At 31.0% G+C, this 13,725-nt stretch overlaps 1 protein-coding gene across 1 annotated transcript in view; it reads left to right on the forward strand.

Annotated features, from left to right (window-relative positions):
* The window catches only part of LOC140443550 (coiled-coil domain-containing protein AGAP005037), a 1,206,743-nt gene that overhangs the window by 536,101 nt on the left and 656,917 nt on the right, over nt 1–13,725 (forward strand). Inside the window, exon 6 of the mRNA XM_072534868.1 lies at nt 8,041–8,239. Coding sequence (XP_072390969.1) covers nt 8,041–8,239 — 199 coding nt within the window. The remainder of the gene's footprint in view (nt 1–8,040; nt 8,240–13,725) is intronic.

Below are 13,725 nucleotides of genomic sequence, written 5' to 3' on the forward strand. Positions count from 1 at the left end.
TGTTGTTTTTGTAAGAGTGAGAGTTTCTGCTCCGTATGTCATAATAGGATGAACGCGTTGGTCAAATGTTTTCCGTTTCATAGCTATCGGGATGTTGCTCTTAAAGATGTCTCTTAGTGAACAATACGCCGCCCAAGCAAGTGTTATTCGCCGTTGAAATTTACAGGTCGGATTCTTCTTCTTCTTAAAGTGCCCTCTCCTCAATGGAGGTTGGCTACTACAATTTTAAAATCTTCTCTATCTTCAGCTGTTCTTATTAGCTGTTCAAAATTTAGCCCTGTCCATTGTCGGATGTTTCTGAGCCACGATAGTCTTTTCCTTCCTAGGCCTCTCTTTCCCTCGATTTTTCCTTTCACTATAAGTTGGGCATATTGGTACTTATTATTTCTCAGTATGTGGCCTAGGTATGATGTTTTTCTAACTTTTACTGTGTTAAAAAGTTCTCTTTCCTTGCCTATTCTATGCAGCTTTTCTTCGTTTGAGGTATGCGATGTCCATGAAAGTTTGAGCATTCTCCGGTAGATCCACATTTCAAAGGCCTCCAATTTATTTACGGTTGATGTTTTTAGGGTCCACGTTTCAACTGCATATAGAAGAGTCGACCAGACGTAGCATTTTGACAAACGTAGTCGAATTTCGAGTTTTATTCGAGAATCACAAAGCAGTTTTTTTATTTTTTCGAAAGATTTTCTGGCCTGTTCTATTCTCGATCTTATTTCTAGATCAGGATTTAGGCTGCTATCGATCCAACATCCCAGGTACTTAAGTCTATTGACCTGTTCTAAAATGTGCCCATTTATTGTGCAAGGTTGAGGTACGTTTTGATTTTTTCGGATTGACATCACAGGTCGGATTATCCTTGTTTAATTTAATTTCATGGCCGAGATATATGTACTTTTTAGTCAATTCTACCACTTGATTTTGGATGGTTAGGTGTTTGCTGGGACACCTGGGTTCGCTGGGTACCATTATGGGTAAACCATTATAAATGTCCAAACGTCTGTTAAAACGTCTGTTAATACCTGTATATATGTCATCCATTCGTCGTATATTTCTTCCCATGTTGTCAGAATATTATCATCCATGCTTATTAGTATGCCACACTGACTATTATTTTGATCTCTAACCAGTTCTTTTATTTTCTTGTAGAGAGGTTTGTCATCGTGTTTTTTTTTGTAAATGTTTTAATTCTTCACATTTTTCTGTAGGCCACTTTTTATTTGCCTTCACTATCTTCTCATTTGCCTGTGACTTTCTTTATATTTACTCTTATTTTTATTTTTGTCTTTAGCCCATCATTTCTAAAATTTCATCAGTCATCCATGGTTTTTTGACTGTTGGATTTTGTCTTTTAAATTATCTTCAGGTTGTTTAATTATTTTCCCTAATTTAGACCACAAATTTTTAGGATATTCTCTCTCTCCACTTTTAGTCATTGGTTTATTTTTAGGTTTTTGCACTTTTTGATGGCCCTAGCTCTCTTTGTGGAGATTTTTAGTACATTTGAAAATGACTGATACCACAAATTTTATAGCAAAGGTCTAAATACAGGTTTGGTCGATGCAGAAAAAACGTAATATTTGATACTTTCTTATCTGAATTTTCACTTGACTTTCATATAATTACCCCGACAAGCCTCAAATACATTATCATAAAATGCAACTGAGCAAACACTAAGGGATTATTTAAAAATTGAACGCCTCAGTGACGGAGAACATAAAATTACTTGAATATAAAGAAAACTAAAATGTCAATATTACATACCCACATTAATTTTTATAAGAATATTAGATATTGGTTTAGGACATACTTCGGGTACTAGCGTCAGATAAGCTTATAATAATTAGTAATATAAATATATAGCTACATACCTAAATACATAAGTTGTCTTCTTCCGATAAGGAGGCATCATCGTCATCATTAGTTTCTACATTTCGCATAGAAATATTATTTAGTTCTATTTTTACCTCTATTAACATATCGAGTTTCCAGAATCTTTCTTCCTCTACTACGACACGTCTTATAGCTTTTTGCCAACTGTCAGATGAAATTTTTGATATGGAGTCAGATAATAGTTAACGAACATCTTTTAAGTTTAAATATTGTATTATTTCTCGCGACATATCCCTTCATTTGAGCCCAGATTATTTCTATGGGGTTAAGTTCACAGTGATAACGTGATAATCTTAACACTTTAACTTCATGTTATTTTGCTATTTTATCTACACTGTACTTTTTAATTTTGCTAAATATTAGTTGCATAGCTGCAATAACTATTTTTTGAGTAAACTTTCTGCTAGTACTGCTATGTCTTTGGTTAACGTATGTTCCTAAAGTTTTCGGACAACTTTAGATTTAAAAGTATTATTGGTAGGAAGCATTGTATCAAGTTGCCTTTGAAAACCAAAGTTAGTAAACAACTTACATAAACAACGATATAAACAATGTCAGTTTTGACAAATTCGGCTCGTTAAGATTTATCGTTTAGTTGATCATGTACCAAAACGCGATATTGTAAGAATTTTTAGTGCTCAAAATATTTCTTTGTCAACGATTTATCAGACAACTAAAAGAGTGTGAAAATGGTATACCATGCCTTAATTTGCCCAAAAGTGGAAGAACAAGAGTTTTAACTCCTACTCGGGAACAGAGAATAATTGAGAGTATATAGAACCAATTAGGAAAGTTTTGCGAAATTTTGGCCAAGATATAATGTTTCACAAATGATTGTAAGTAGGACAATTTCTAGAAATAATTTAAAACAGTATAAAAAAAAAGCTCCTAAGTACACACCAGCCCAGTTAGAAAAGAGCAAGGCAACATTCTTAGATGTTGCCGTGCATTGAGTCGTATTCATTTTCCTAGTAAAACTCTGATTATTCATGATGAAAAGTATTTTACTTTATCCAATTCCGAAATGAAAGGCAACGACGGATTTTATACATGCAATGCACCGGACGAAGTTAGGTTTAAGGGACAAGTGAAATTTGCCGATAAAACTTTGGTATGGTGTGCCATCTCAGAAGCTGATGTTTCACAGCCGTTTGTTGGGTGTGTTCGCAAAAATACACTTTTTTCCCAAACGCGACAACCTTCCAAATGTGCTTCAGGCGAGGCCTATAGAAGAGTTTTGGGATATTTTAAGTAGAATGGTGTATAATAACTGCTGAGAAGCCCAAAAAGAAGATCAGTAAAGGCGAAGAATTTTGCAAAAATTTCGTGAGATCGACTTAGAAATAGTAGAAAGGCTTATTGCACATGCAAGACAAAATTTACGAGCCATCGAAGTTCACGGACCTCTTTCTCTTCTATCAAAATACATTTTAAACCCTGAATATGTAGACTTAATTTCCTGTATTTAGTTAATAAAATAAACTTAATTTACAATTAGAAAATACATATTTATTAAAATCCGTAAACTAATTTTCGAAACCAAATTCAGATTTTTGCTTTAATCTGTGCCTTCTAAGAATTGCGAGGCAAAAAAAGACGTTGATAAAGATGTTAATAGAGACATGGGGAATCTAAAAATTACATTCTACATGTCTCCCCAACTAAGCAAAAATCCTTAGCGAATTTGATTTCTATTACTAGTACAGAGTATATCGGAATAAAAGGAAAAGACAGTAAAGATTTGATTTCACGTACAGTGCGTCTGTGTATCCACTTATACGTATTTCACCCTAATAGGGATCATCAGAGACGGATATTCTCAGTCGCTCTTAAAGTGAAAATACATCTTTTCTGTCTTGGGAAGCAACTCTAACATGGCTTCGTATAGACGTAAATAGCGACATCTAATATTCATGCCATTCATGATAGACGAAATATCTGATGTCGCTATTTGCGTCTATACGAAGCCATGGTATAGTTGCTTCCTAAGACAGAAAAGATTTATTTTCACTTTCAGAGCGACTGTAAATAGCCGTCTCTGATAATCCGTATTAGGGTGAAATACGTATAAGCGACTACACAGACGCACTGTACGTGAAATCAAATCTTAACTGTCTTTTCCTTCTTTTCCTCTCACATATTTATTTTTTCCGAAAACTTTAGGGACATGCAAGACAATCCAAGAGTTCTTGCTTTCTTCATTTTTGTTAGGTAACGGTTTCGTTAATCTTGAATAGTAACTGGCATTGTCCATGACTATTGCAGAACTGGTTGGCCATAAATCTACCATCTAAGTGAAATGTTCCTCAAAAACATCAGCAGTCATTTCTTTATAGTGGTCGTTCGTAGAATTTGAAATAAAATCTAGCATACCTCTAACTACAAATCTTTTATGTCCTTCCATATGAGTGATAATTAAATGCGACCTTTAGCATTTGAACGAGCATTTGTAACCAGTTTATCTTGCCAAAAATTTTTTTTACAAAATGCCTTTTATTTATTTATTTTTCATCTAAATAATAAATATTTTTGCCTTCTATTCTCAATTTTCGAATTTCCCTTAAATATTGTATTTCCCAACAAATTATTTCTTTTCTCTATATGAGCGTAGATTTTCTATTGCTATTCTTATAAACGAATTCTAATTTACGTAAAGTTTTCCACAATTGATCTATTTTAATGTTTGGCAAAGATTTGTCCTCATTCATGTCTACTAAATGTTTATACAAAGTAGGAATATGTCTTTTTAATAAAATGAATGAACTTTTCTTCGCATTGATTGTTCCACAGTATCGTTTATATCAATGGGTTTTCTCCCTGTTGATATTTAAGATGCTTTTGTAATACTTCCACTCTTTCGTTGTACCGTAAATATTTTGCCTACCACATAGGACAGAAACTACTATGGGTGGAGATAAGGCAAGCGAAATAAACGAAACTGTGCGAACGGCACTCAGGGTTTGTTTGGAAAGATGGGGTCGTGGATAAGTTGAATGGTAAGGGGATTGGATTTGGGCAACTACAAAAATGAAACAAAGGGGTACTGACATGAATCTCCTGGAACAAATGGACAGACAAAACAACAGGAAGGACCTCTAGCAATTTAAAATGGACGCTGCTTCGAGGTAAGAAATTATCACGATTACAACAACTAGTTGTAACTATTGAAATAATAATTAGAAATACAAAAATGGTTTGGAAACTTTTCTAAAATAAAAAGACAAAATGGTTCAGAGAAATAAATTAAACATTTATTTTTGTGTCACCACAAACAGTTACAAAAATACAGATGGCACAAAAAACACTATAATAACAGTTACAGAGATTTATACCAAAATAATAAAGAAGAAAAAACTTACACAATTATGTCCCCTATTCGTTTACAAACTCTGTTGCTACAAAACTTACAAATGTTACTGTGCTATAAACTGTGGCAAATAAAAAATTATCTTATTAAATAATAAAAGCAATTAGTATCATAAAAAAAGTCTGTCCTTACTTTAAAATTAAAAGTTACCTGATTTCACCAAAAAAAGCACTAAAATTTCTGAGAATTGAAACTGGATTGGAAATCTCTGAACACGAAGAAATTCATCTTCAAACTGCCAAAAAGCCTGGGATGACAACTAGGGAGAAACAAAACGAGGATGGAAACAACGATTCTTCCAAACCTCACTTCAACTGAACCATTAAACTGATTAAACTGCTACACATTTTCCATGAAAAGGAACAAAACAGAAAACTTTCAAATTTGACGTAGAATTTGGACTAAACGCTGGGGTAGAGCCTACCGCTCTTGACCACGCCTCAGCGAGAGTGTCGCAATTATCTTGCCGGCAAAAACTTCTCAGCGATTTCAATGAATGTTTATTTGAAACGTAGAATATTTAGCGGTTTCGATCAAAGAAAAATATCAAATAATTTGCGTCCGTGATATAAACAAACTTTAAAATGGTTTACATTAACTTCGGCGACGTACAAAGAACGAAATATTATTTGGGTTTTAACTCGTACGATAGGAACAGAGAAACATGGAAAACATTCTTCGTTATTTTAAAACATATATAAGGGGATTTCAAAATATATATATCAAGAAAAATGCAAATGCTACATCGTTGCTTAGTCTATAAATAGTTGCTTTTCCAATTTTGGTCATAGGTAACTGAACACTTAGATACTATACTCCGAGCAGTACTTGTAAAATGTTTATGTACAAGAGTATTATGTACATTTAATACTTAACACACCATTGTTACGGTTAGATGACACTTTAATTTTACAAGAGTAAAATTAGACATTTGTGACATTTTTACTACACAAGATTACTTATTAATATCGCTTATTATTATACAACTGACAATTCTTCGTATTATAATCACAGGGTGTTACAAACACAACCTTTTAATCTTAACTAAAATGATTCACAATCTGAAAAACACGGTATATCGCTTAGAAATTTTAATCCTTTCCAAGAAAGTTGAAGGCTTATAAATTGACCCTCTCATTTTTGGAAATTGTAAATATATTGTACTTGTAGAGATTACGGACTTATATCATTTGTTGATTAAAATGATTACAAAAATTTAATGTAAAATCCAAACATTTCCAGAAGAATGCTGAATATTTTATTTTAGAAAATCTCCGTCACTGTTGTATGATGTTGTATTGGGTTTTATCTTACGTGCAATAAAATTTGTGCTATAAATCATTTTCAAACGTACTATTGCAGCCCTTGATCACCTAAAATCTGCCACGTACTGGTGGCCAAATATGTGTTTGCACTTTGCATAGCCATTGCTATTGAAAGATAGAGTAATAGTTTCTCCTTGCTTTCTAGACCACAATCTCAAACCTTTAAAGATTATGTTCCTTCAGCCATAAGTCACTAAATGAGTACTTTGTCTATGTTAAATGTGTCTGATCTTTATTCTTTCCATAATTATAATTTACCGTTTGATTTAATGTTAGTTGTATTAGCTCTACTACTGACTTTTTTATTGTTTTATATGCTTTCTTATAATTAAGGAACATTTGTGGAGTACAATTTTCTATTTGAAAAAAGTGGCTATTTTTGTGAAAATAAAAAATATAGTTTTCTACATTTAGGCGAAGAAACGAAGCACTTAATCTACAAATTTTCAGCAGCAAGATGAATCGCTGTGCAACTTTTGCATTCGATTCGGAAAGTAGTGTCAAGACAGTTTGTGAACAAAGTTAATGGTGGTAAATGAAATACAAATTGCATTTTGTGCATAAGAAAAATGCATTTCTAAAGTGCATAGAAAATGAAAAATTTGCAAATAAGATATTATCGACAAGAATGAGTTTAATTTTGTTACTCAAGGAGTTTTCGAGGTCGCTGAATACGAATATGATAATGAAGATTGTCTTCAAGCTACCTGGTGCCCAAGGTGGACCTCGTCTTCTGGAGCTGTATGGTATTTTCATTTGAAATAAATCAAAAGTCTTTAGTCGGGGGGTTTTTGGTGTTATTAAACACGAATATTATGACGGTGGTGGTCTCCAAGGAATCTGGTGCGCAAGGTGTGTTGGTTTATTGGAGTTTTATATTAATAAAAATCGTAAATAATAAACTAACAAGGTAACAAAATTAAACTCATTTCTGTTGATATTTTCTGAGTTGCAAATTTTTAATTTTCTATGTACTTTGGAAATGGATTTTTCTTATGCACAAAACGCAATTTTCATTTTAACATCATGAATTTTGTTTACAAACTTTCCAGACACATTACCAAATCGAATGCAAAAAGTTGCACAGCCCATCATCTTACTATGAAAAATTGGTAGCTTTAGTACTTTTTAGTTTTCTCGTCTAATTGGTTTATTATTATTTACCAAAGTTGTTAGTAAAATAATTCGAACAGTAACTCATTTAATAGCACCATAGCCATATTAAGTAAAAAGTACCTACTGTCATTACTCATTATGCTATAATTATAAAACAGTTATAAAAAAAATTTGATGTTTTACACCAAATACGTTTGAAGTAAAATTTAAAACATTTACCTTTATTTTTGTTCTATTGTTGTTTCGTAAATGTCAATAATTTCAATACAATTACTATGTTTACATAATTTTACTACAAGCGAAAGTCGTCTATTCTTATATAGGTATTTTTCATTTCAGGTTTAGTATTTCTTCAATATCGAAACGAAACCAAACGAGCTTTGCTGCCAAACGAAATCACCTCTATAGACACCGTCAAGGCTTTATTTGTCAGATCATTCCCGAAACAACTTACAATGGAATATTTGGATTCGCCGAATGTTAAAATTTATATCCATGACTCTTCCAAAGATATGTTTTATGAATTAGAAGATCTTAGGTAAGAAAGATTTAACACTTTTTAAATAAAGTTAGTATACGAACTATTTTGACATCCTAATTTTTAAACACTATTAGTAGTTATAATGCTATTTTTTATGTTCGTTTACTGTGCAATCAGTCAAAAAGAAACCATAAACACATTTTTTGACTTTACATCATTGGCGCGGAGAGAAATATTTCAATAAATATTTACTGTACATAAATATTACAACTATCGATTCTTAATTCAAGAATGTTATAAATCTAAATCTAATGGTAATAATAATCTAATGGTAATTTTTGCTTCAGGCGTCTCCTTTGTTGACAATTGCCCAATAAATTTAAATCTAAAATATTTGGGTGGTTTTCTAATCGTTGCAAATATTTATCACTTACAATTGGCACTTGTAGGTTTTATACAGTCTGTCCCAAATACTTCTTTCAGTGCGTGAATCAAAATTGCATTACAATTTTCACATCACGTCATATAGGATTTTAAGAATGTCCAGAATTATTGCATAACATTTTACGTAAATCTGACATTTGCAGGATAGTAATCGGCTAAATGTGAAAAGGTTATTTTTTTTAATGTGGAATAAAAACTTTAACAATTCAATTTTTTTTTAATTTACATAGAGTTCCCGTCCTGTATATATATTTTTTTGCGCTTTATATTAAAACGGCAGTTTGTCAATTTCTATTTTATACATTCCAAGGACTGCTTAATTAGCTAAGATTTATTTATGTATTTATTATTATTTATTACAAGCACTATGGAATTGGAATGTTTGTTTATTTAAAATAACGCTTCCTCCTAGAATCTTTTAAGAGTTGACTTCGAGATAAAAATTTTTACTGGCAATTGCAAGGCATCAAGGCAAACATTCCTGTGATAAAATAGCATCAATTGAAATCAGTCATATTCGGATAAGTAATTTTCCGATAAGTTTCTATGGTATCCAATAGTTTAATTTTGTGAAGATTTACCATTAAATAGTGGAAATAGTTTTAATAGTGAAGCAGTTGATGTTTAGAGTTATTCTACCAGATTTGGTGTGCAAATGAAATGTGAAATGAAAAGTGTGTAAATGTTATGGTTCTAAAAGAACCGTTTTAATACATATAAATATCCGGTATATCATAACGGTAATAGTTTAAGATATTTCCTCAATATCATTCCTGAATTCACAATCTGATTCAGTATCTGATTCATTAAAATCAATAATTATAGAACATATGTGGCTGGCATCAATTTTTTTGGATGTCTCCCGGTATTCAATTATAATATATTCTACACGTCTTACATATTCCTTCCATGTTTCTGGTGTAACCTTAAATTTAACCACAGTTATTATCTTCAAATTTTATTAAGCTTGAATTACCTGTTCTAATGTTTCTTTCCAAATACTTAATACAGCACTTTTATTTACAGTACCTGCAGAACTTATTTTTGCATCATAATATCTTTTAGAATCTGACCAAACATTCTCAATTGGGTTAAACTGTCAATGGTATGAAGGCAATTTCAATACTCTATGACCATGTTGAAGTGCCAGTACATCTAATCTGTAGAATAAAACAAAAATATTCTCATTTATTAAATATCTCTTAATACATACTTAAAAACTTTATCTGGTAGTTTTTTTGCCATCTTCAATAATTAAAGTTTCATCATGGTTGTTGAAACACGTATATATCTCCTTTTTAACCATTTTACTAAAGAATGTTTGGTATAACTTTGGTATGAATTTGGTATTTTGGAATTTGGTATGAATTTGGTATTTTTTCCACTAAACTGAAATGGTAAGGTGCATTGTCCATAATTATTAACGACGGTTCTTCTAAATATGGCAAAAGTTGATATTTTAACCATTTTTCAAAATGTTCTGCATTCATCGACTCATTATAATCTCCAGTTTTTTTAATTTTGAATATAATTTTGAAAATTAGACTGCAATTATCAATGAATCCATTTTTAAAACCCGCATGGAGTACAATATATCCTACACCTTCTCCGGTCCTCTTTCTAACAGCATTAATGCTGCCATCTTGCCAACTCTTTTGCGGAATCCTCCCTTGCTATATATCCAGGTCTCATCCAAGAAAACTGATTGTAACGGGTGTAAATCATGTTGATTTTTTTTGTATCTTTTAAAAATTGTAATCTTTAATATACCACATGTGATTGTTCCATTAGATATTTTCGATTTGATATATTGCAGTTTAACCATCTGAATTTCATATCTTTTAAAACCCTACTCAGTGAACTAGTAGAATGGTAATTTCATTTATGTTCTACAGTTATTCTTGAAGGATATGAAGGGTAACATGTTGGCCTAAAATGAACAAGAAAAAATGTAAAGATGCTAGTGATATTTCAGTAGATTATGGCAAACTATATTTTGATACAAAATCTTCACTAAACATTCTGTTTACGCGAGTTCTAATAACATGTTCATATTTATTGGTTAATGAATGTCCTAGATTAAACATACTGAAGTACTAATTGCCACAGAATAGCTAGCATCTATTTGAATGCCTTCATTTGCCAATCGGCTTACTGTTGGTAACGAAACTCCTAACGCCTCGGCAACACGCTAAAATGTATAGTATTTAAAATACTATTAATATTTTTTAGAATAATTTAAAACTTACTTTACGAACGGCAGAAACTGGTAATAAAGTTGTCCCAGCCTCTTTTTCTAATTGAACATAATTTAATAATTTTAATATTAGTCTTTGTTCTTTTTCGGTATATCTCGGCATATTTAAAATATTTTTATGACAATAAATACAAAATTAAATTTTCGCTGTAAAATGTCTGAAAATACTAACCTAGAATGACAATTATCATTTTACCAGTTGACATTGACAAAGTACTGTCACGATCGAGACCATCTGCGTCAAATTATATTTATGGGCATCATTGAATGAATATCTATTTAGCGTATTCCAAACTCCAACCAATTATACATCCGTAAGTAGAATTAGCTTTAATATGCAAATACCCGTGAACGATACATAATTTTTTATGTTGTATGTATAATAATCACAGACTCCCGTTTTTTTCTGTCACTTCTAGTTTAATGCGTTAGAAAGAATTCGACCAACTATGACGCACTGAGATAAGCGTTTGGGACGTACCATAGTATGTCTTTGTTGCTTACAAACCATGGCGCGTAACAATCAGATATTGCTCGTAATACCTTGTTTTGAAATCGGTCCATGATTGGTAGATTAGATTTTGAATAATGCTAATACGATAGCGGATTTGACATTATTATTACTTTCATTGATATCTAATGAGGTATTTCATTATTGTTTTAATTGTTTTACGGTATTTATCACTCAAAAGAATCCTCCTTATATTTGGCAATATTTATTGGATTTTGTGACAACGCTATAACAGGTAGATTTTTGTTCCAAAGAAGACATCTTTTAACGATATAGATATCTGTCATTTGTCAATCCCTCCTCTTCCATTGTCACAAACCTTTTCTTTTAAATATGGAATGTACCATGTGTGGCATATCATATTATTTTGATATTTCGATGGAAAATTAACGATTTGATATTTGTGAATATGACATATGATTTTTTTCCATATTTCTTCTTCCAATTCTTGTAAAAAGTATCAGCTTCTTGTATATGATACACTCCTTAAAAACTAAACGTAACGACTATGTATTGCTAGTGTAAGTTTCAAATTTTTCCCGTCCCGTCAAATATTATAATAAAACAGAATTTGCAACATTAATATAAAACTTTATTAAATGTAACATAAATAAAATGAACTAAATTTTATATTAATAAATTCATAATCTTATCAGATATAATTATTTAATTAAATATTTAAAATGATATTTACCAACATCCATACAATTATAAAGTCACTAAATTTTACTCTTTAAATATTCCAGGGGAGTTAAATCGGAGATTTTATGTTACAAATCTGAGGTGCACGGTAAAAATAAATCATCTTCTGAGTACCTGTTATTATTTTACTTACCACATACCATAATGGGATCAACTGTGTCCTTTAATAATTCTAGAAACCTATGCTTTTCCGTTCAAATTTTGTTGCAAAAAGAATGGACAAGAAATACGATCCCCATCAATGTCTGCCCATACGTTTAATTTTAATGGCTGTTGGGTATGTATTTCGAGGAAAACTCTAGGATTTTAATCAACTCTATAACGGCAATTGTGTCCATTTACAGTAACATTTTTATAAAAAAATGATCTTATTCCTTATCAGATAAATGTATTTTGTAGAGATACAATTTGTAATGTATTATGGTTATCTTATGCAGCTTAAAAAAAATTGTGGTAGAATTTTAAATGGATAGACGGAAAAAAGAGTCCTTATAATGTTTTTTATGATTTTTATAGTATTATTATAGTATGAATCTCATTTTTTTCAGCCAAACCACTCTAGTTTAAAAACATCTTCCAATATATAACATGTCTAGAATTAACTGGTCACTTTATATTTTATAAGTAATGTTTTTTATTCTTAATTAATTTATTAATGTACTTATTACCACGATAATTTTATACCATTAATTTTAAAATGAGGATTGTTTGTTATTATTATCTCCAACAGCCCCTCTTCTTTTTCATTTTTTCTCTTCCTAATGCGTGTTTATTGTTCTTTTACGTGATTAATAGGGATGTAGTTATAATGATAAAAGATAATTTATCTCAATAACAAAATACTATAGTAAGTATGTTTAGTTTCCTGTATTGACATTTAAAAACTAAAGTCTTAAAAGACAAAATAAAATATTTACAATTTTCTTAAACTTTTTATATGTGAAAAACTACTAATAATTAATAATAAAGTTTAAAAAATACAATAAGTTTTTGAAATAGAGTTTTAAAAAGATAATAGTATATACAAACTAAAATTTGCATAACAATCCACAATGTGGCTTAAGAATTCTTTTAAAAATCAACTTCTTACTAAACTCTTCTGAAAAGTCTACCATAATGGCACTTGTACACGTGAAAAATATTTTTATTTAATCCGCCGTTACACGCGTCTTTTATTATAACGTAGTTGCACGCTTATAAGAGTCACCCTCATTTTATACATTAATTTCACTTACTTCGAGGAAGATTGAATGTCAGCATATATAAAATTACAGTGGTTTATACTTGGATATCATACAAAGTCTTATAAACCAAAATATTTTTATTAATTAACAAAAGTAATGTATATTACATATCTAGGCACCAATTTAAATAGCCAATGGGACCACTCAACAGAAATTAAACAGCGAATAATAAAAGCAAAAGCAGCATTCATTAGAATGAGAACCATTTTCAACAGTCGAGACATATTATTAAAAACAAAATGCCGTCTATTGAACTGCTACATATTCACAGTTCTGCTCTACGGAATGGAAGCGTGGACACTGACTGTTGCATCTATGAATCGGCTCGAAGCTTTCGAAATGTGGTGTTATAGGCGCATCTTACGTATATCCTGGGTTGACAGAG

This window comes from Diabrotica undecimpunctata, chromosome 6, assembly GCF_040954645.1.
Source record: "Diabrotica undecimpunctata isolate CICGRU chromosome 6, icDiaUnde3, whole genome shotgun sequence".
NCBI classification, from domain to species: domain Eukaryota; kingdom Metazoa; phylum Arthropoda; class Insecta; order Coleoptera; family Chrysomelidae; genus Diabrotica; species Diabrotica undecimpunctata.